Source organism: Gracilinanus agilis, chromosome 5, assembly GCF_016433145.1.
Source record: "Gracilinanus agilis isolate LMUSP501 chromosome 5, AgileGrace, whole genome shotgun sequence".
NCBI classification, from domain to species: Eukaryota; Metazoa; Chordata; class Mammalia; order Didelphimorphia; family Didelphidae; genus Gracilinanus; species Gracilinanus agilis.
In genome coordinates this window covers 178,405,675-178,430,375 of record NC_058134.1, presented here as the reverse complement: position 1 = coordinate 178,430,375, position 24,701 = coordinate 178,405,675, and the positions used below count along the sequence as shown (strand labels likewise).

Here is a 24,701-nt window from a genome sequence, read left to right as displayed (position 1 = left end):
TATGCCCTCATTTGGGGATTTTCTTGGCAAAGATACTAGAGCAATTTGCCATTTCCTTCTCTATCTCATTTGACAAATGAGAAAACTGAGGCAAACGGGGCTAGGTGACTTACTCAGAGTCACTCACAGAGTAAGAGGCTGAGGGCAGATTTGAACTAAGGAAGATGAGTCTTCCTGATTCCATGCCTGGCACCTATCCACTGTGTCACCTAGCTGGTTCTGTGGTGAAGGTAAGAGAAATTAAAAACCCTTCCATAAATTTTGGATCAGGATCTCAGAAGCTCCTGATTTAAGACTTCTAGATGGTATAGGAAAGGTCATTTACCTACGATGTAAGTTTACCACTTCTCCTACTTCCCATAAAGCTGAGATGATGAGAACAAACAGTAACAACAGTGGCTTTCAATGACACTGGTAACTGAGGTCAGAGAGAAAATAATAGAAAATATTTCATTGTGAACAGAACTAGAAGAATGACTTATAAAATAACAAGATTATAGAGAAAAACACATTTCAAAGACTTTAAAACTCTAATCTATACAATGATAACCCCATGAGTCCAAAAGAAGGAAGATGAAACCTATCAGTCACCTTCTGACAGAAATATCGTTAAGATGCAGGAGAAGACATCTATTTTCTGTCATGGCTAGTAAGAAATTCATTTTTCCAGAATATGTAGATATGTATTAAGGGATTTATTGGGGAGTTTTATCTTTTGTTTTTAAATTTGCTCAGTTGTAAGAAAAAGTAGTAGGAAGGACAGATTTTTTTAAATTTGTTATTTGAAAAAGAAAAAATAATTAAAATGAAAAAATAAAAATAATTAAAAATGAAAACCATTTTATTATAGTGAGATAAAAATGAGTAATTGCAATGTTTTCACTTTTATTTGCCATTTATATTTCTTTTAAACAAAATTTATGACTAAACAAGGCTCTTTGATCTCTCTCTTCCCTCTCTCACCCTCAATTTCAGGTGAACTAAAATTGTCCCAAATCCAAAAGAATGTCAAGCAAAGCATGCAAGATAACATCTCCTTGTTCAGTTTGGGAATAGGGTTTGATGTTGACTATGACTTCTTGGAAAGGCTATCTCAAGAAAACCATGGAGTTGCCCAAAGAATTTATGGAAACCAAGACACTTCTTTACAGCTCAAGGTACCCACTGATCCCAGTTTCTTTCCTCACTAATTGTGTCTGCTGATGAAGAAACAGCACGTGCCTAATAAAGAGAATTATAGGAAACTCTTGATATTCTCTTTCTGTCAAATCCATAAAATCTAAAATAATAGATAACATATATAAAGCATTTTATACATTAAGTTGGGAAAGCACTTTGCATGCATTATTTTATTTGACTCCTACAACTTCCCTGTGATATAAGTGCTCTTATTATCTCCATTTGATGGATTAGAAATATGAGGGTAACCACTGGATTATATAGCTAGTAAATGTTTGAGGCAAAATTTAACTCAGGTTTTCTTAACTCCAAGCCAAGCAGTGCTTCATTCACTTTGCTGTCTTATAGTGTCAAGTCTAGAAATCAAGGCTCCTGAGATTCTCACCTAAGGGTTTTCAATTCTTCCCTTCCCTTCACTTCACACTTCTGGTGATGCCAGAAGGTGCTTACCATTTACCATTTACCAGAGATGATATAAGATGCACAAGAAAGTGCTCTGTTTCTATGCTGCCATCACAAAGACCTGGGTCCTGTCCTCTCCCAGACAATAACTACCCTAAACAGAAGCTAGGAGAATGTCGTTAAGAGGCAGAATTCTGCTGCAAAGGAGATTATTGACAATTGTGCCAAATGCTCACATTTAGGCTCCCTCTTGCAAAGTCTCAAGCTCTGCACTTTCTGACTCTGTTTCTCCCATTCTCCTCCAACTCCCTGAGACTGAAGTTACTCTCCCAAACCTCCTAAACTCTCACTCTTAGACTCACTGAAATACAGCCCTGTCAGAAGCACTTCCTTTCCTTCTCCACTCCGTTTCTAATCTTTGATAAATCTGTCCCAGATCTAAAAATGCCAGGTGAAGGCTGCTTCCTGCTGCTCCCAAGCAGTCCAAAAGAATCATAGGAACCTGCAGCTTCTAGTGTACCCAAGTATCTCTTGCTTCCACTTTTGGCAATATGTCAGTTATTGAAGCAGGTGCAGAAGGAAAGCATTTGTACAAGAAGGAACCCTCTTAGAGAAGAAAGAACTGCTCCTTCCCACTTCATCCTTTACATCAACCCAGCTCAGGAGAAAAGAATTAACCTGTCACTTGTTCAACCTTGGGCATATTTCTAAATCTCCCTAGTTCTCAGCTTCCTCATCTACAAGATGGGGGCGTTGGAATAGACACTCTCTGAGGTCCCTTGTTCTAGATCTATGATCATAAGACCACACAGTTCTTACTCAAAGGTCCTGGTACTGTTATGGTCAATCAAAACAGATGAAACTAAAATTTATGAAGACCTTTTAAGCATAAATGATTTCTTTTGGAATAATGCTTTTTGGAGATTACTCCTGAGATTAGATTGCCTTGCAAAACAAAGAAAATCACTTTCCTTGGGCAGTTAGGTAGCTCAGTGGAGTGAGAGCCAGGCCTAGAGATGAGTGTTCAAACCTGGCTTCTGACACTTCCTTGCTGTGTGACCCCAGGCAAGTCACTTAACTCCAATTACCCAGACCTTACTGATCTTTTATGTGGAACCAGTTCCAAGAAAGATGGCAAGGGTTAAAAAAAATCACTTTTCCTTAGCAATGCCCAATTCTGAACTCTAAATTATTTTCCATTTTGGGGGAAATAAGATATACCAGTTTGGGGAAGTTTTTTTCCAGATAACTTTCCTTTTGTATATATATGTATATAGTAGCATTTCAATGAGTTCCCTGTACTTGGTTCAACAGAGCCAATACCAGGATGGGTAAATAGGAGATAAAGATCTCATCAAGTCTTCATCTTTGACTCTATGTATGTTCCTTGGTAAGTCTCAACTTCCCTTTCTCTGGCTCCATCTTAGTACCTGGTGTAAGACCTTGTTCCCAGGAGTAGGAACTGGATCTGTGATTTCATCAGTTGGGAAATTCTGGGTGAGAAGACTCCATTTATAAATGCTGATCAGTCCCTTCTCTACAACTTAGAGTGCTAAAGAGTTGCCCAGAGCACTGAGAGTTTAAGTAACTTGCTTAGGATCACACAGCCAGTGTGTGTCAGAGGCGATGCAGATCTTGTTATAGGAGAAAATGTTACTGGGACATAGATCAATCCATTTACGGTGTCATAATATATCTCTGTATTCAAGAACAAGCTAAGTCATTTTATAATTTTATCCACTTCCCCTGGACATTATGAAGACTTTGAACCTAGGTCTTCCTAGCTTTGAGTATGAGCTACTATTCCAAGTAGCTTGTCATAGTAGCCTATGCAGGTTTAATCAATATTATATGTATTTCTTCATATCCTACTCATGTCACAGCCATAGATGAAGTGGAGATGCTATGAGAATATAAATAAAGTGATATTGGCTGAAAGTCCACAGTAGAAAATCTGTTGTAGACATTTAGATTGATATGAAAGTAATGGTTTTCTTTCTTTTTCTCCCATTTATAGCAATTCTACAACCAGGTCTCTACGCCACTGCTACGAAATGTTCAGTTTAACTATCCCCAGGAATCTGTAACAGATGTCACTCAGAACAGTTTCCACAACTATTTTGGAGGCTCAGAAATAGTGGTGGCGGGAAAAGTTGAACCTGATAAGTTGGACCACGTGGAAAGTGTCATCACAGCTACATCGGTATGTTTTCTTTGCTATGATGCTGAAGGTTTTTATTAGAACCCCAAATTTCTTTCAAAACTCAGTTCACCTCAGATGCTTCCCAGCTGTGCAACCCTGGGCAAGTCACTTAACCCCCACTGCCTAGCCCATACCACTCTTCTGCCTTAGTACCAATACACAGTATTGATTCTAAGATGGAAGGTAAGGGTTTAAAAAAAAACCTGTTCAAGGACCACCTTCTACGTGAGACCTTTCCTGATTTCCCAGCTGTTAGTGCCCTCCCACCACAGAAAATTATATTCTATCCATTTTGCATATACTTCTATATGTCTATGTTGTCTCTTCATATAGAACATAATTGAAGAAAGAGACAGTCTCCCTTTTATTTTTCAATTCCCCGTGCCTAGCAAAATGCCTGCCATACAGTAGACTAAATAGTAGTAATAAATAGTAGAAAAAACGCTTGCAATTGATTGATTGATCTCCTTCCCCATCCTGAATTGAAGAAAGGAACAAGGCTGCACATACCTTCTTCCCAATCACACTGAATATCATTCCTTCCATGAAATACCAATCCCAAAATTTGAAGAGATATTACATATGTCTAGATTTTTCCAATTTTTTTTCATTTTAACTTTAAGAAACAGAAGAGTAGTCTTTTGAATTTTGGAGAACTTTGGCATATGTTATTAGGAGGACTCCTCAGGAAAGGAAAGAAAAACTGAAATATAAATAAAAACCTTCTGGTTGCCTTCATAACTTCCAGGAACAATAGATAGAATAATTTAGATAATCCATACTATCGAGATATGATGATGTCTTAAATTGACTGATCTATTTTCCAATAATATTTCTCACATAACAATGTTAAAGTAATTGACATTGATAGCCAGAAATAGCTAATTTCCAAGAAAAAAGTGCATATAATACAACAGCATATGGGTTCCATATTACAATATGATATCTGCCATTACTTTTTTTAAAACTCTCACCTTCTGTCTTAGAATCAAGTTCTCTTCCTTCACTGGGACCAGTGCGCTTTTCAATCTCCCAGACAAGATGGTAAAAAACAGGACAGGGATTTATTTTGAAGCCAAGGTATTATGAAGGGGAGAATTAAAGAATAGGAGTTCTCTAATTCTAAGGGGTTCTCACTATCCTCCCACCTTATAAAACCCCTCATGGGATATCTTCTTTATCTTGATGCTCCCAAGGCCCTAATCTGTCTATCTAGATCCCCAAACCTGACTAGCCTGACACTATTTAATCTTCCCAGATTGATTTGTAGGATGAAGCAGGTCTTCTAGTATCTTCTGTTATAGGTAATTTACAATTTACAATAATTTCACTTATTATAGTGAAAGCAGACAGACCAAGCTAAAACCTGGCTGAGGCTGTGAACATTCTAAACCCAGAAAGTTCAGAGAGGTTTGTCCCCAGACACTGAGAGAGTTGACAGTTTTCTACCTGGGAGAGTGCTGGAGGCTGTAGTATTTGTTCAACTAAGCCTGTGAACTATTTTTGGGATCTTAATAGAGGAGTTTGAGCTTCAATCAAGAACTAGGGAGAGTTGGGTGCTTTTACTGTTGTTGGTGGATGGCAAACAGGAGAGCCCTTTACTCCCTAGCCCTCTTTGGATTAACTCGCTGTGTCAGAAGTGTTCTGTGTCCAAATAACAACTAGATATAATTTTGGACGTGTTTTGTGAGATTCCCAAAATCCCCTTTCCCTCTGCAACCCTGTCAGTGCTGGCTGTCTGAGTTAGTATAGTGTAGCCAATCCCAAACCAAAATTCTTTTGACAGTTGGTCATAGACATTAAGATTTTAGCTAACCTTCTCCCTCCTTCCCTGTCCTTATCAAACATTAAACAAACCTTTTATAAAACCTTCCTGGTAGTCTCTTTCCCAGCCATCAAGATCCCACTGTTAAAACTGTTTTCCCTGGCTATATTGATTTTCAGTTACTGTTTGTTTCCCCACTGTGTTATCTCTCCTTAAGCAACTGTGTAGTTGTACTGTTGTTTTCTCATTCATTCCCAACCTATTTCCCTATTTCCCTGAGTTTCTGTTAGTTTATTGTTATTCTTTCTTTCAGTTGGTCCTTTTTTTTTTTTATTTTTTAACTTCAGAGTGAACCCTTTATGGCTGAGTTCAACCCTAGTTGGACCAGGCCGGAGTTGGTTTCTGGCCTTCACCAACACTGACAGGTTTTTTTGCTAGCTGGTTACAGATCTGAGTAGACAGGAACACTTTCAACATACAGGAACAGTTTGTTTTTTAAACAAGGAAGGATTTCTCTAGTCAGGAACAACCCTGTAATAATGGCCCCACAGCACAAGAGTAGTGGTCCTGATAATACAATTGTGCCCCCACTCTCTTATCCTCCAATCCATGCTGATTCAGTTACCCAAACTTAACAGCTTATCTCCAGTTACCCACAGTTAACAAATTATATCCAGATCGGCCATCCAGGAATGTCTTGGAAGTATCTCACAGATGTGGGTTCCTACTGTATAAGTTAAATGAGTTATTTAATCACTCATTTCCCCTGGGCAACTCTCTAAGTCTATAAATTACAGGATTGTTGTTGATCACTACTGTTAAAGGGAGTTTTCTCACTAGGAATCCCCACTCTGCTGGAAATGGCAGGTCTGGGTCAAAGAACCAATACTGCTGTTTGATGTCTCTGGGCAGAATTGAAATCCAAAAACTGGCACTCAGAGATCCAGGGAAGTTTGCAAAATGAACGTTTACTGATCCAGCATTCTGACTTGTGATTGTATACCTAATCTTTAATGGGGCAGGAGGGGATTGTTTGGTGCTATTTGCTCCTTTAAAATCTTCCTAAAAAAAAAGACTATTACTATCACCACCACACCATAGTCACTCTACATACCATAGATGGTGAAATGGCAACTGATAGACTTCTTTGGACTTATTTCCATTGAACTTTTTGTCCTCCAGGCCAATGCACAGTTAGTCATGGATACTCTGGCAGAAATGGAGGGCTTGGATGCCTTCTTGTCAAAGGACAAGCATGCAGATCCTGATTTCACCAGGAAATTGTGGGCTTATCTAACCATCAATCAACTTCTAGCCGAAAGGTAAGCAGGGAAGAGCATTTCACAAAGTAATAACTGTTTTCTTGGGATATTTCCTTGATATGCAAATCAGAAATTTTCACATAATTCCCCAAAAGAAGATACACAGGAGTTACAAATTAATAGCAAACAGTTTGGATAAGTATTTTTCCCCAAATATCTAACTAAGTGATGGCACATAGTAGGAATTTGATAAATGCTTGTAGATGGTTGAAGCTTCACCCAATTCTATGAATGAGTTAGGTTCATTTTTTAATTCTAACATTGAAGAATAACTTTACAGTTTACAAAGCATATTATTTAAGACAATTCTGAAAGGTAGATAATAAAAATTTTAGCATCTCCATTTTACAAATGAGTAAACCAAGACTCATTGAAGTTAAACATTCTACTTGGGACCAAAAAGAAAATCACAGTAGAGATTTGAATTCAAATCATCAGACTTGGAAGACCAGGACTCTTTAATTCCAGGACTACATCATACTGAAAACATAACTGCACTGACATGTTTTGGATTCTGATTTTGAAAAATTATAAATCAAGATTGAAAGGGTATCTAGTATTAATCTACTCTGCCACTCACCTCCCATTTTGAGCTATGGCTATACTCTTCACTCCATACAAAGAGGCATGTACCAAAATCTTGGAGATTACCAGAGAAGGAGATTCCACAAACTTCTTTGTTAAATATATATTCCGGAGTCTTATAGCTATTCCCATTCACTTTTGTTTTAATCGTATTTCTATTGATATCTTTTGTTTTTACATCACCTTAACTTCTGAATACATGCTACCCACTTCTCTTAACAGAAAGCCATCCCTTGCAACAGTTTAAAAAATTCAACAAAAAACAACTAATATATCAGTCATGCCCCACAGTATATATAATATTCCATACCTATAGTCCCACACTTTTACAAAGACGGGAAGGACATACATTTTTTTCAACTGGTAGGTAGTAAAAAAATTGCTGTACTCAGAATTCTGACAAAAATCAACAACCAATCGTGAATTTAAAAGTTCCTCCTCAATATTGTATCAATTTTGTTTCCAGTTCTGTGCTACAATAAAATGTGCTGCTATAAATATTTATGTATATATGAGTTCTTTCATTCTGTCCTTGACCTCACTGGAGTATGCCTAATAGGAATATTTGTGGGTCAGGGAGCATATAGAATTTAAGAACATTTTAGTGAATCAAAATTGTTTTCTATAGCAACTGAACCAATTCATAGCTAATCTGTTCCACCAATCAATTTTTCTGTTGTGTTTTTTTAAATAATGAAGCACTTAGCACAGTGCTTGGCACAAAGTAAGCACTATATAACTGTTAGACATTATTATTGTTAATGAAATATGTGGGTAGAGATGGATATGTGTATATATAATGATGGTGATAATGTGTATCTGTCTATGATCTCCTTAACTGCAGTTAGTGGGGAGGAACACCTACTCCTCTCACCTTGGCTGCTGTTGTAAATTATCCCCTTCTCCCTGACAGGTTTGGTTGATAACCTGTCAGCAATTCCTTTAACAGCTACCCAAGTAAGGACCCTTAAAAGGTTAGGTGGATGGTTAACCTCTCTATGCCCAAGTTGGGGCTGGATAGATTGGTAATGGGCTATTGATCAGCTTTGGATAATGATCAGGTTCTGACTGCATATTTGAACTCCCTTCCCAAGGGCCATGATAGAAAGACCACTCAGGAAGGTACATGTTATTGAACGCTGTTTTATCTATAGGTAGGGAAAGGATAACAAAATCAAGGATTGGGGATTGGAAACCCTATTGCTCTATTATCTATTAAATTAATTAATAATCAGGATTGGAGGCTACTAAGCTGGTGTGGAGGCTTGATATCTTCACCCTCTCTCTAGCTCTGGCCAGACTCGACCACAGCCAAGCCAGAGAATAGGGAAGGTTATTGCTGTAGATAAATATTGATTGTCTTTATTCTCTCAGCTCTCTCACCAATAGTGTTGATGGTTCATTAGCTCTCACAGTCTAGCAAGGAAATAGATTCAGGCTTTTCCTCCCTCTTCTTCTTCAACCACCCGGCCACCCTTCAACCACCCTTTAGCTACCCACTGCCCAGATTGAACCACAGAGGCTTGCTCAAGTCTCAACTCAGAGATCTGAGATCTCCAGTTCTGAGCCTCTGAGTCTAGAGACTTCCTCCAATGTAGCTGTGAGGGGGTATATATAGGGTGGGGCTAACTGACGTTTGCCCCTGGCTTACAGCACCTGGGAACATTCCAAATGCTCAACTGCCATCCCTGTCATTCAAGGTGGCATCCATCTCATCCCAGATTGTGCATATAACATTATCAAATAGTCGTGATAGTTATTGCTTCAAATTGTGTAATTTGGAGATTTGGTAATGGTTGGTCTATTCCTTCCTTTTTTTTTCATTATTTCCCTTGAGAACTTTGCTTCTCCAGATGAACTTTGTTTTTATTTGACTAATCCTACAAAGTCGATAAATTTATATTGTATACATTTGCTTCTAAATATTGTCATTATCAATAGTCAAAATGAAAATGAGTTAGTATATAGGAAATAAATCAGATAAATTAGGTGTATAATTGTTTCTTTGTTAAAGCATTGTTGAGTGAGTCTGTGGTGGAAATAAGGTTATGAATCCATGGGCTTGGTCTCCTTGATGAAATCACTCATCCCTTTCTATAAAGGCAAAATGGGCTGGCTCAAGATTAATTAATAACATACCCTGAAAATAGGCAAAGATGAGCAGAAAAAATTGCAGTAGTCAATGTTGGAGGGGCTAATATATCACTGTGGAGCTGTGAAATGGTATAACCATTTCAGAAATCAATTTGTAATTGTACAAATAAAGTGGCAAAACATTTTGAACCAGAGTATATTGCTGGGAAGTAATACACTCCAAGGAAGCTATTGATAAGAAGAAAATCCCCACATATTGCAAAATACTTATTTTTGTGATAGCAGAGAATTAGAAACAAAGTAGATGCACATTGATTAGGGAGTAGCTAAACAAATTGTGTTACATGAATGTACTTGTCCTATAAGAGAAGTCCTATAAAAAATTGTGTATGTGGTGAATACAGAGAAGCATAAAAAGATCTACATGAACTGATGCAATGAAGTAAGCAGAACCAAGAAAACAATATGCAAAATAACTATAGCAATTGTAAATGGAATCATGACATGACAAAAACATCAAAAGTAAGCATAACAAAATTATAACAATCAAGGAGAACTTAAATGAAGAACTATTAGAAGATACTCCCAACCCACCCATTTGTGTGTATAAGTCCACAGTTGCTTTACATTGTACATATATTTGGGTTCTGTTCAGTTGTGCTGATTGCTTTTCTCTTTAAAAAAATACTATTTGTCATATGGAATGGCTGAGAAGGAAAATGATAATGTATGATTATGTAAAAATTAGAAGACAGCAATTAAAACTTATTTTTAAAAGATTAATTAATAAATGAGTAGCACATATAGTGCTCTCTTGATAAAGCACTGTATCATTATATCATGGCAGCAATCAATTAAGCATTTCCTCCACAAACCTAAAAGCCAACTTAACTTGGGTCTAGATTTGGACCCAGATTTCTATTCCCAAAATAAATCTCTAATTCAGGCTGGAATGTTTTAGTAATGGTTTGTTTGGGTTTTCCCCCCAAAATATAGGAGCCTGGCCACCACAAACTTTGACAAAAAGAAAATAACAAGAACTATCCTGCAGATGTCTTTGGACCACCATGTTGTGAGTCCACTTACTGCCATGCTGATTGAAAGTGCTGATGGGAATGAGAGGATGCTGGCTGATGCTCCGATGGACCAAAAAAAACCTTGCTGTCGGGGTCAGTGTTTCTGTTTAGTCCAGGAACATAGAGACTATCTCTTTGGCCCTGAGTCAAATGCTAGGCAATTCTGTATCACTTTAAAGCTGTTGCCATTTTTGGCCTATGTCAGTAGGTACTCCAACTGTTCATTATGGTTTACTTTGGAGTGGTTACTCTATTGTTTACTCCTTTTTTCCCCTTTTTTCTTTGTGACTAACATCTATAAAACACATTCAAGAAACATCTGCACATATCACAAGAAATGCTATTTATCTTTTCAGCCTCCTTAATGCAAGAGGGCACATTAACTGTAGTTGATAACAATGAAATAATCTTATGAGCTCAGTCAATCAGTCAATAAATACAAAAAAGGCAAAAGACAATCCCTGCTCTCAAGGACCTCACAGTTTAATGAGGGAGACAGCATGCAAACAAATATGTGTGAACAAGATATATACAGTATAAATTGGAAATAATCAACAGAAGAAAGTCACTAGAACTAAGGAGGGTTAGAAAAATCTTCCAGTAGAAGGTAGGATTTTAGCTGGAACTTGAAAGAAGCCAGAAGGAAGAAGAGAATTCTAATGACTGGAGAACAAACCGTGAAAATGCTTAGAGTCAGGAGATAAAGTATCTTGTTCTAGGAATAACAACAAGGAAAGAGTCACTTGGTCAAAGAGTGTGTTGGGCCACTACTCTCTCCAAAATCATTTTTTCTCATTTCCTTGATGATCAAATGATTTGGAAGTGATCGAGGCTTTGGAAAAGAAGAGAATGATTTGTATCAGAAAGCCAATTAAATATTTTATAATTGGAACATCTCTCTTCATTAGGGCATCATACCTGGAAAACCAAATTAAGATGTGAGGATTGCTAGATAAATACATAGTATCAGAATTAGGAAAATGCCTACAGAGCTAGAACTGCCCAGCTAAGATAAGCCTTCTTCCATACTCATTATTAAAACACTTTTCTTTTGTGCTGGGCATTGCTGATCATATTTTCTATATTACCTTCTAGCTTCTGTTCCTAAATAATTTAATTAATTAATTAGACTGATAAATTAAATTAATCATGTTAATCAAGAGATGAGAAATCTCCTTTTACTATAACCACCAATCCTGTGGTTCTAGATGCCTAAAAATCTACAATTTTGTCTTGATTTCAGCTCCACTGCAAATGTAAAACAGTTGGAAGCAAGTATGCTGTGTTGTTCTGTTTATCATATATCTACCTTTTCTCTGCTTGTGAATTCTCTTTAGTGGTCTCATATAAACAGTAGAAAGGAATTTTATCATTTATTTCACCAGTTTTATGCAGAACTTCTCATATCAGTGGTGCTTTGTGAGGAAAATAATCACTAATTTTTAAGGAGATTAAAAAGATCACCCTTAGGGCAGCTAGGTGGCCAAGTGGGTAAAATATCAGGCCTGAAGTCAAGAAGAGTTGAATTCAAATCTGATCTCAGACACTTACTAGCTGTGTGGCCTTGGGTAAGTCACTTAATTCTGCCTCAGTTTCCTCATCTGTAAAATGATCTAGAGAAATAATGCAAACCACTATAATATCTTTGTCAAGAAAACCCCAAATGAGATGACAAAGAGTCAGACATGACTGAAAATGACTAAAACAACAACATAGATCATCTTTATATGATAGCTTCCAAATTGCCAAGAGTCAAAAACTAGAAGTGTCTGGTTGAGGTTCTAGTTCATAGAGAGGGACATGCCAACTCCTAATAGCAAAAGCTGTTAGAAGAGCCTATGAGCATCATAAGAAAGGAATAACCTTACGTAAGTATGCACAGCTTGATAACCAGATTTAACTTTTGCTGAGCTCCAGCAATGAACGAACTATAGTTTTGAATGGCAGAATCATAGAATCTTAAAGCTACAAGGGATCTTAGAAATAATTTGGTCTTATTATTTCATATTACAAATAAATAACTACATCTGATAATAATGGTCCAATAACAATGATAGCTTTAAAATAATAGATTAATATTAACTGGCACACATGGATGTGGTTGATAAAGGGAAAGAATATAGGATAAAAATGAAAAGAGAGCCATCTATAGCTAAAGAATACTAAGAAAAGACCAGACTTTTAATATAATTTTTTCACAAATATTTAAAATAGTGTGTGCTTGGAACATGTTCCCTAGTGACTAGAAACCATTTTTTTCCTACACAGGTGCCTTATCCACTGGGAAGAAGACTACTCAAAGTTCAATCCCCTCTTGGGCCAAACCTCCGCCAACGATGGGTCCAATGAGTGTGAGAGAAGCTCCGGTGCTTATATCAACACCTCCTCCTCATGTAATAAGAGGTAAAAGATCTTTGGCCCCTTCTCTTCACCTCCCAGGTCTCATTTCAAGTGCCATCCTCCTACTGAGCTTTTTACCTTAAGCCAAGATTCATTGTCCAGAGAGCAGGAAGACTTCTCAAATTCAGCACAAATGTCTTCTAGAAAAAAGAAGATAAATCCTGCCTCAAATGTACAAAAATCTGGTGGTGATCTTTTTGAAGCAGAAAATGATATATAAATATAGCTCAAAGACCAAGCTTTCTGATCTGAAGATAATTCAACTACTACAGACTTCAATACACATTTATTAAATATCTACTGTGAGCAGATGAGTATAACAGGCAGTGGGGAGATACAGAAATTAAATAAATTGGAGTCTTATTGAATCTCTCAAGAAGCTGACAGCTTAGTAGAGGGATACCGCATATACAAATAACTGTAATACAAAATAATGCATAAGTACATAAGGGAAGTCTTCACAAAGCTCTGACTAGGAAAGATCATTACAGATTTAGGGATTAGGGAAGCTTTTATAGAAAGTAGAACAGTTGAATTGGGTCTTAAATAATGGACGCGATTTCAACAGAACTAAATGGAGAGGAGAAGAACATTCCCAGTGTTAGGGGAAATGTGTGAGTAAAGGGGGGAATGGGAACAAGCATTTATATGTGCTAGAAATTATACTAAACACATTACAAATATCCCATTTGATCCTGTTAATACTATGAGGTAAGTTTCATTATTGGCCTCATTTTTCAATTGAGGAAATAAGCAGACAGAAGTTAAGTGATTTTTCCCTGGGTCACACCATTATAAAGTGTCTGTGGCTGGATTTGAACTGAATTCTTCCTAATTCAAGACCCAGTGCTCTATCTACTGTCCCACCTAAAAGCAAAGAATATATATAGGAGACAGAGACATCTACCTAAGCTGAAATGTTATTATTATTGCTATTGATAAATAATTTTTAATTAAACCTAACATTTTTATAGAGCTTGGTAGGTGCCAGAAACCTTACTAAGAATATTACAAGTATTATCTCATTCGATCTTCGCAACCATGTAAAACAGATGCTATTATTAATTTTCATTTTACATATTAGGAAACTGAGGCAAATAGAGGCTAAGTAACTTGCCCAGAGCCAACAGAACTAGGAATTATCTAAGACTGGATTTGAACTCAGATCTTCCTGACTCCAGGACTGGTGCTCTATCCACTAGCTGACTAGAACATAGATGGACATAGTATAAAGTTGGAAAAGTGAGGAAGTATCAAATTGTAGGGGATTTGAATGCTCATCTAAGAACTCTGAGCTTTCTTTAGGGGAACCATTGAAGGATTCAAAGAGGAGTGACTGGATTAGATCTGCACATAAAGAAACACGTATTCCGGTTAGTGATGGCTCCAAAGTTTTAATTCTTTGAGATTTTGCACTACTACAGTGCTTTCAATAAGAAGAATGCTGAGGAAGTGTGAGTCAGTAAAAGCTAAGATAATGACTGGTTGAAGTAAACATAGAAAAAAATTATTATTTTTTAAATTCTTCTATCTTAGAACAAATAGTGTGTATTGATTCCAAGGCAAAAAAGTGGTACTAGGCAATGGGGGTTAAGTGACTTGCCCAGGACCACATAGATAGCAGGTGTCTGAGGGCATATTTGAACCCAGGACCAACCATCTCTAGACCTGGCTCTCTATCCATTGAGTGATCTAACTGTCCCCCCAAAAAAAGTATTATTAAGAACATAAAAAGGGGAAGTGAATATAGGTTTGTGTTGGGGATGTTTCATATCTGATGTTTTCAATGTACCATCTTAGTATTTATATTTCCTAAGACATAACTATATTTATTGGCATCATTAATGGAAAGCATATTGATGGAGATTTGTGAGGGTTAAGCTTAATATGGCAGACCAACAGGGAATAGAACCCTAAAATGAAAAGTAGTCACGACCCTCTGTGGACCCAAACTGAATATAAGTTGGGAGGGTGACACAGAGGGATCATACTACACTGAATTCTACAGTGAATAAAGAGCCAGGACTGGAGTCAGGACGACCTACGTTCAAATGTAACCTCAGACACTTACTAGCTGTGTGATCCTGAGCAAGTCATTTAACCTCTGTTTACCTGTTTTTTCATCTGTAAAATGGGGATAGTAATAGCACCTACCTCTCAAGGTTGTTGTGAGAATAAAATGGATAGTCATTGTGAAGTGCCTGGCACACAGGAAGCAGCATATGAATGTTCGCTATTGTTGTTGTTGTTGTTTCAAGTTCTCTATCAAGAGTTTTATAATTTCTATAAGCATGGGCTTTAGTCAGAGGTTTTTCAGTTATCTTGCTAACAATCTCTCCAGTTTGCTCCATTTCAGTTAAAAAAAAAAAGGAAGAAATTGTGTAGAGGGGGGAAATGTAGCATCTCCTCCGGTTCCTTTATCTACATAATAGAACAAAAGATCGCAGCCACCATCAATAGTTCCCAGTTGCTTGTAAAATAAAATCCAAATTCCTTATCCTGACATTTCAAGGCTTCATATAACCAAACTTCAATTTTTCTCATTTCCAACTACTTCCCGTCCTGAGTAGCCTCTTCTAACAGGGATGACTTGGTATCTCTTGAATATATTATTATAAATGTTTTGTCCATTTTCTCTTCTGCATTATCACTTTTATAAAAGTTTCTTCCTTTTTCTCTCCCCTATACAAATCCAACCCAATTCAAAGCTAAACTACCTTTTGAAGCCTTTTCAGGATGATTCTTTTCTTTTTAATTTTAACTACATTAGCATAGATAACATCCGTATTGTTTCTTTGGCAATCAATTATATATGGTACTATATTTTATGTGCTGTTGTGTTGATTTGACAATTATCTCTTGTATCATTAGTTTGTTTTGTGTGTTTATCGCTTATCTCCCTAATTATATTGTGAGCTGCTCGAAGGCAGGGAATATCTTACACTTTTAAGTAGTATTTTTTGATTGAATGGAAGCATTGAGGATGATAAATTTTCTTGAGAAGAGTATAGAAAATGGCAAAAATATAAACCTTGGAAAATATTTGGGAGTCCAAAGCTGAGAGATAGGGATTATGGGAGGAAATGGAGATGGAGATGTCAGAGGTAGGTATAAAACCAAAATAATTTTACAGAGGGCCAAAAAAATGTGCTTTTGATGTAGTTTGCCTCTCTTTGTTCCTGTACATGCTTAAAATTGCAACTGAGGTCATAATCTCTTATTGAAAGAATTTTCTACTTGCTTTGATACTTCTTTGTTTATTCACCTGATAGTACTTAAATATTTTGATACAGCTACTCCTTCCACCAAAACAGACTACAGCCACTATATTAAGTAGATACACTTCGAGGGCCACAATGACTGAAAAACCTTAGGACAGCCTCTCCAAATTAGCGACTGGTCAACAATAGGAATGCAATCTATTGCTAGGTCCAAACTCAAAGCCTTTTCAATTCTGTCAAGAGGTTGTCCAGATGTCAGATAACCCAGAATTCCTGACATACCACAGGGCAGCATCAGTAATAGGCTGTATAGCAATAATAGACTAACATTTAATTTTTAAAAATTCTTTAGATACTGACATGTTTATAAAGCCTAAGTGAAACTATATAGGAAGAAGATACAGTGACCATTTCAGCTTTGTTCCCTTCCTGTGTTGATGCTGCATTTTGACTTTTGGGGTTTATGTTTCAGTTGAGAATGACCCACATTTCATCATTTACCTACCAAAGAGTCAAAAGAACATTTGCTTCAATATTGATTCAGAACCTGGTAAAATTCTCAACTTGGTTTCCGATCCAGGGACAGGTAAGTAACAAATAAGTTACATCTAAGCCTGATCAACTAAATGCTTCATTTCTCATGCTTTACCACCACTACTCAATGATTATTTTCCTTATGCCATCATTATTAGAAACTTCATAACTCCCTAACTCAGAGAATCTTTGGGAAATTATATTTATTTTGCATATATTTTGTTTTAATTTTTTTGTGCACCTGTGGTCTCATTCAATAGAATAGAAGCTCCTTGAGGATAGGGATTTATCACGCTTTTATTTTTTATATCATTACTTTCTATCTTAGAATTGAAGCTAAGTATCAGTTTCAAGCAGAAGAGCAAATGGGTTAAGTGACTTGTCCAGGGTCCCAAAGCTAGGAAGTGTCTAAGGTCAGATTTGAACCCACATACTCCTGACTCTAGGCCTGGCATCCACTGAGCCACCTACCTGTCCTTATTCTTAACATATATCAAAGGGACTCCACTGGGAGAAGAATCTTTAAAACTCCATTTTATTGTATAAAGTCAAATGCTTTTACATAATCCCCAAACTCAGTGATGATTTTGTATTCTTTAAAACTTTCAGGCGCTTGTATGACTACATAGATATAATCTGTTATTTAAAAAATTGTCTACAAAAGCCAAACTGTCTGTTTCCTTCCCATTTTTTCATGAAAGAGACTCTCTACATGTGCATAGATAATTCTCATTGGGATTTTATAAGGATGAAAAGAGAGGTACATAAGTCAACCATTATTTTTGTCCTTTTGGGAGAGTAAAAATATCAACTGTGATCTTTTGCTCATTCTTTGGATAACTTCATACGCATATTCATAGATAATAATAATTGCTAACATTTATACAGTGCCTGGGCACAAAATAAGTGCTTTTCATTCTTATAAAATCCTAATAATTTAGGTTCTTGCATTTATCAAATACTTAACTACTGTTTTCAATGGCATCTGATTCTTGGTTATCTAGTCTGTTTCACGGAGCTAATTTTATGTCTTTTAACCGGGACCAAAGAATTTTGATGATTACTATTTTATAATATACTTTGAGGCCTGGTATACCCCCTTCATTCTTACCTTTATTTCCCTTTTCCCCTTATGATTCTAGACTTTTCAATTTTATTTTTGCCTAGTTCTATAGAGAAATCCCTTGGCAGTTAGAGTGGCATAGCACTAAATCTATATAATTATTTTAAATACATTTGCACAGCCCAATCATGAATAGTGAAAGTTTCCCGTGTTGTCTTCCTTAATTTCTCTAAAGAGTATATACAGAAGTCCTACTTGCATATCAGTAGGTTTCTCCCAGATGTTCAATGGGATAGTTATAGTTATTTTGAATGGGATTTCTCTTATTACTTCCTTTTGATTTTGATTGGTAATTTTTTGGATTTATTTTGTATCCTCTTTTACCTATGCTATTAGGTATCTTAATTAATTTAGTCTCTTTTTTCATTGATTCTTTGGGATTTTTTAAGAAAACCATCATGTCATCCACAAATAAGGATAATTTTGTCTCATTGACAATTACACTTCTAATTTTAATCTCTACTTTTATTGCTATAGTGAACATTTTTAGAATTACATAAAGTAATAGTGGTGAGAAGGGGCATCCTTACATATCTTGGTTTATATTTTTTAGTGTCTAGTATTTATTTCAAGTAATGCTAGTTCTTGGTTTTAGATATATGCTTTCCTTTATTTGCCCAAGTTTGTTCAGCAAAATTTCCCATGTTCTTCCATTTCAAATAACACTAATGGTGTCACATATATATAATTATGTTTATATATAAATGCATAATTTATATATGTGTGTGATTAGATTTTATTAATAAAGAACTGAACCTTGCTTTTTTCTGTGGAATGGCTTGTTCTGAGATTGTCAGCATCAAGATTCTCAACATTCTCAGTTCTTCCAATAATACTTTGATTTGTTAAACATTGGATAAATCTCACATTTAAATTATCAACAGAAAATTTATAGAGATTCTAAAACATGATGTGTCTTTTAACATTCTCTGGACCCTTTCTTGACCATTTCTCCATTGTTATTGTCTAAGTGGAAAATGGCTATATGGGGCTTATGGAACTTTTAAAATATTTTCTTGCTTCATGGGTTGCTTTGGTCAAAAAATTTAACACCTACTTCTCTGATAATGAGTAGCTCTTTCCCTAATTAAGATGGTCCTCAAACAGCTTGACCCAATCTGCTGTCAGGATCGTGCTTGACTTTCCATAAAGGTAAAACTTAACAAGATCTTCTGCTCCAAGATTACCTCTCTACCATGAGGAAGCACTGGAACAGGAGTTTATGAGAGGTGACATTCCTTAGAAAGGATATTAAATGTTCCTTTTAACACAGTGGGAAAAAATTCTCCAGATCATGAATTTTTATCAGCCTTATCCGGACTTCATCTCCTAATCAACTGCCTTTTCACTCTGAAGAAATCTTTGCCCTGCATCCCTGCCCTCCTCATTGGGGACTCCTTTGGGTGGAGCACCATGACATGAAGGACCCCAACCATCAGTGCTACACAATTCACTCTCCAGGCTTCTCTACTTTTTCTGCTCCTCACCAGCAGATTCCTCCCATCCCACATGGTTTCCAGTGTTATGCACAAAGTGGTGGGGTAACTAGATGGAAGGATAGACAGGAAGGTGCTTCTATAAGCTGGGCCTGATAAACTGGCCCAAGATCCTCAGGTGGTAAATGGATCTAGGCTGAGTGGGATGGCGATACCTGGGTAGCCACCAAGGTGTGCTGGCAAACACCAGGGCTTATGGATGACCAACTCAGCTAAGCACCTGACCCCACAAACAGTGCCCAAGCCAAAGTTATTGAGGGAGAAGCTGTTATGTATTGTTCAACAGCCCCTCTGGTTCCTTGGCTTGGGGTTAGGGTAAATGATAACGGTTGGTAATGGGCTAGTTGTTGGTATTTGAATGGATAACACTAACTGACTGTGATGTTGGTAATTCCTTTGGCTGTCGTTTATTCGCTTGCCCCTTGGAATGAATGCCAGTCTTCACTTGCATCAAGTTTGAACAGGGTTTAATGCTTTGACTCAAAGAAGGTAGGAATCAGGATAAGGAAAGAGGTGTTGGGAATGGCTATGCTAAATCTAATGAAGGTTAAAGTAATCTAATCAATGAGCAACAAGTTGGTATTTGGCTGGAGATTCTTCTCCCCCTCACAGACCCGGCCGTGGTCTAGGCCAAAGGAAAGGAAGGGATAGTGATAATCTTCTTGACAGCTGTGTTGTTAATTCTCAGCTCTGTTTAGTAATAGGTGAATGGACTTCTTGTGACAATAAGGTATGGATGCTGGGTCTGCTGGTCTATAGGCCTACCCACCCTTCACCACCTTCTACCCTCCAGAAATCCCTTTTCAAGACTGAGACCAAGAGTGGCTGAGCCCCTGGGCTTTTACAGAGGTGGTCCCAACTGTCTTTTGTCCTTAGCTCATGCCATCTGGGTAAATTCCAAGTTCTATAAACGATGATCTGTCACTCAAGCTGTTCTCCATCTTTTTTCCAGAAGTTACCTACTACACCAGGTCCCTTTTCTTTAGGTGTTGTCCTCTCTTAATGCTCCTTGAGGAAAAAGACTATTTTGTTTGCTTGTATTTGTACTGCATATACTAAGCACTTAATAATAATAAGCACTTAATGAACATTCTTTCTTCCTATCAAATATTTACATAAATAAATAAAGGGAGCATTACTTTTCCTTTTATAGGAGTACTGGTAAATGGAGAGCTCATTGGAGCAAAGATGCCTAAGAATAAAAAACTAAGTACCTATTTTGGAAAACTAGCATTTTATTTCCAAAGCCAAGACACGAAAATAGAAATTAGCACAGAGATGATCACCCTGAAAAATGGTCGCCATAGTACCATTATGTCATGGTTGGACACAGCTCACATTGTTCATAAGAAGTAAGTATCATTGTATCACAATTCTTTTTTCCATTTATATTTTATCTTTGAAATAATCTAGTCAACCACATGTTAACATGAGATAGTATATTAAAATAAATTAATGACATAAATAGGATCTATATTAACAATGTCTTGCAAATTTTTTTAACAAAAAAATTATGAGGAGCAATGCTGAGAAATGCTCATGGCTATTGTTGGGGTTGAGTGGAGCTGCTTTCTAGGTCTGTCCAGAAATAAAACTAATCTTACATTGGTCTTACTCTTTTGTTAGGTTACTTGTCTCGGTAAAAAAAGAGAAGACTGTGAACATCACCCTGGATGGAGATATGTCCTTCTCAGTTTTACTTCACCGTGTCTGGAAGAAACATCCTGTTAATGTAGATTTTCTGGGTATTTATATTCCTCCCACAAACAAGTTTTCACTGAATGCCCATGGACTAATAGGTAAAGTACTTGTTTGAAAATGGTTGATATCACCAAATCTCTAGGTATTATTAGAACTTCAAACGGCTTTCTTTTCTAAGCTAGAAGTTGCAACTGAAGAAAGCCAAGGACCAATTATTGTTCATAATAGAAATCATGAAGAATAGGTTTGGAAGTCGCAAAGAAGTAAATTTAGACTTGATGTAAAGAAGAAAATTTCCTGACAATTAGAACTTACCAAAAGGAGAATTTATTTCCTTGGAAAGTAGTGGCTTCCCCCACATCTGTCCCATTAGGTTCTCTCATATACATGCTGTTCAAGCAAAGGCTATATATTCTTGTTCAGTTAGTTACTCCTTTGACTATTTGGACCCTAAAGATTCTGTAATTCTGGGGGAAAAAAACCTGACAATTCAGAGGAGAATAAATGAAGGCTATAGCTATTCAAAAATTCAAGTAAAGCTTCTTCAGAGACAAGATTTCATACTCATAAACCAGAACAGTTTAAAGAGACATCATGATCAGGATAAGAGAGGTGTTAATCTCACAGGCCAGACCAAATCTGGAAGATGATGTTTAGTTCTAGGAACACCATAGGAAGAATGTTGACAGAATGAGATATGTACAGGGGAGACCGTGCCACCCCAAGATTTGCTAAAGAAATTGTTTAGCAGGAATAGGAATGACTTACAGGAGATGTGATGGCTGTCTTCATGCATTGGAGGCAGTAAGGAACAGTGGAAAGAGTGCTAGATTTAGAAACAGAGGACCTCTGTTCAAATCCTGTATGTGCCTTTATTATCTGCATGATCATAAAGTCTCTTCAGGACTCAGAGATTCAGTTCTTCAACTGTAAACAGCAGGAAATAGCCTAGGTAATCTTTCAAATCCCCTCAAGCTGTAAAACCATGACTCTGTGTGAAAGGGGTATTAAATGTATTAAATTAAACTCATCATAGTCTTGGCCCCTGAGGGAAAAAATAGGAGCCATGAGTAGAAGTTTCAGAAAGGCAGATTTGGGTACATGTCAAGATAATTTTCCCAATAATTAGAGCTGCCCCAAAATGGCATGGGCTATCCAGAAAAGTGCCTCATCACTGCACAACTTTCATTTGGATGCTCATTTATTAGTGATATTGTGGAATATATCTCTATTGAAGTACTGGTTGGGTTAAGATGATCTCTGATGCCGATTCTATCTTTGAGATTTGATCATCTTTTGAAAAGACAGGTAAAATTTTAATATTAAAACTTAAATTTTTACATTGAAAATATTTAATAGGTCTTTTTGACCCCATTTGGGGTTTTCTTGGCAAAGATACTGGAATAGTTTGCCATTTCCTTCTCCAGCTCATTTTACAGATGAGGAAATTGAGGCAAACAGGGTTAAGGTGACTTACCCATGGTCAGATTTGAACTCAAGGAGATGAGTCTTACTGACTTTAGGCCCAGAGTTCTACCACTGTGCCACCTAAGCTACCTTGATTAACAGGTAGATGAGGTTAACTAGTTCACAAAGGCAGTAAAGTTATATTAGGACAATGGCTTTGATAAAGGGGTTGACTATTTTCTTTTAGCCTTTCAATAACCCTCTAGATCTAAGGATCTCATGTCCTAAACAAAAACACAAACACCACCCCTTCTTTGGGTCTCAGGCAGAAGCCTGTATTTTGCAGGCTCTGTTCCCCCTTTCCATGACTCCCTAAATTTCACATACACATCAATACTTTACTCCTCATTTGTGATTTAACAAATGTGATTTCAATTATGATCTATTCCATGCTTAGATCTCTCATGAGATGAGTCCAAGAGGGAAGCAGCAGGGATCCAGCTCTCTGAAATACACCTGTCACCCCCTCTCCTGAGCATCACTTCCTTCATTTTCTAGAGGGCATTTCCCACCCTAAAAACTCTGGAAGGAATGCTGTTAACTAACAGGACTCACACACATAGCAATCTAGGTTGATAAAGCCTAAAGAGGCATGAAAAAGCATTAGCTAAATAAAAAAGACTTCAACATTTATTTCTTTAGGTCAGTTCATGCATGAGCCAAAAGTACGAATCTTCAATGAGAGACCTGGTCGAGACCCTGGGAAGCCAGAAGCTAGCATGGAAGTTAAAGGACACAAGCTAACTGTTACCAGGTGAGTGAATTGCTTGGGTGAGGAAAAAGCCATAATGGAATTGAATTTCCACTTCAAAATGAAGAAGAGGCAAAGAAAGGATATCAAACCTTTCTTCCCTCAAACTGACCAAATCTCACTGGAAGAGAATATTTAGAAAACTTATCATTTTTGTAGTATGAACGCCACTGATATCTTTAAATAAAAGATATATTTGTGTATTATTAAATGCCAAGAACAATTAGCTAACTATTCAATTACCTTTCTGTTTATTCTTCAGTTCCACAAAGTGAAACCTAGTCTAAATCCCATCTTATATCTCCTTCAGGGTTTTTTCTTTATTAAAATGGTGACTGATCAACAACCTGTATAGGCTGTGAAATTCAACATATTTGTAAGATACAGACAAGTTGCATCTCATTAAGTCCAAAGAATAGCAGTAATCACGAAATAACCTCAACAAATTCTCTTCATATTTAGCTCCCTTGCAAACAAAAGATCATTCCTGAATTTGTTTGTTGTTTTACCAGTTAGCCAGCTTTGAGTTGGTAACTCTTCTAAACCTGCTTACAAAAGAAAGAAGAAATGAAGAGAATAGAAGGGATCGGGTTTATTCTTCTTAAAATTCATGAAGAGCTGCTCAATAATCCCTTGAAATTTGATTTCTCCTATTCATTAAATCTTCTGTGAAGCCCTTTCTGGAAAGCTCAATATCCCAATGCCTCTATGTAGGAAATGTGATCAAACCAGTTGCATACTTAAGTCGATATTGCTTTTTCTTCACCCTTTCAAGTGCCCTCTTCCCTACCCTTTGTCCAGATGTCCCACACTGCTAGTATGAGCACAGTAGGAATAATGGCAACTTGTAATTAGTATCAAGAATGGCAGAAATGTCTCTTAGTCTCTCCTGATCCCTGACCTAACTGTGCTAACTGTCTATCTTTTCAGGGGTTTGCAGAAAGACTACAGAACGGATATAGTGCTGGGAACAGATGTTCCCTGCTGGTTTGTACACAACAGCGGAAAAGGTTTCCTTGATGGACATTATAAGGATTACCTTGTCCCTCAGCTCTACAGCTTCCTCAAAGAACCTTTCAAAAATGTCTAGATAAAATCTTGGATATTATGAAAAGAAGTCTAATTTTCTCCCATCCCTCATTTTTCTCATTTTTTCCAATTTTGGAACTTTAAAATTACTAAATTATATATAAAAAGATTTGAACTTGACCCTAGCCATGTAAGAGTGGAAGCTGGAGAAAAAGAGTCATCTTTCAAGGAAGTTGCAATGTTTTAAAACTAAAAAACCATCTATTAAAATATCTGAAACAAACTCTTCCTTTGTATTGGTCCCCTTTTTACAGCATAGTTTTTACACAAAATAAAAAGTAATGCTGTTAGTA

At 36.8% G+C, this 24,701-nt stretch overlaps 1 protein-coding gene across 1 annotated transcript in view; it reads left to right on the top strand.

Annotated features, from left to right (window-relative positions):
• ITIH2 (inter-alpha-trypsin inhibitor heavy chain 2) overlaps positions 1–24,701 on the top strand; it is a 46,979-nt gene extending 22,278 nt beyond the window's left edge. Inside the window, exons 12-21 of the mRNA XM_044677853.1 lie at positions 976–1,157; positions 3,599–3,784; positions 6,732–6,871; positions 10,547–10,719; positions 12,895–13,029; positions 16,720–16,833; positions 20,554–20,752; positions 21,027–21,199; positions 23,211–23,322; positions 24,250–24,701. Coding sequence (XP_044533788.1) covers positions 976–1,157; positions 3,599–3,784; positions 6,732–6,871; positions 10,547–10,719; positions 12,895–13,029; positions 16,720–16,833; positions 20,554–20,752; positions 21,027–21,199; positions 23,211–23,322; positions 24,250–24,409 — 1,574 coding nt within the window. The 3' untranslated portion in view covers positions 24,410–24,701. The remainder of the gene's footprint in view (positions 1–975; positions 1,158–3,598; positions 3,785–6,731; positions 6,872–10,546; positions 10,720–12,894; positions 13,030–16,719; positions 16,834–20,553; positions 20,753–21,026; positions 21,200–23,210; positions 23,323–24,249) is intronic.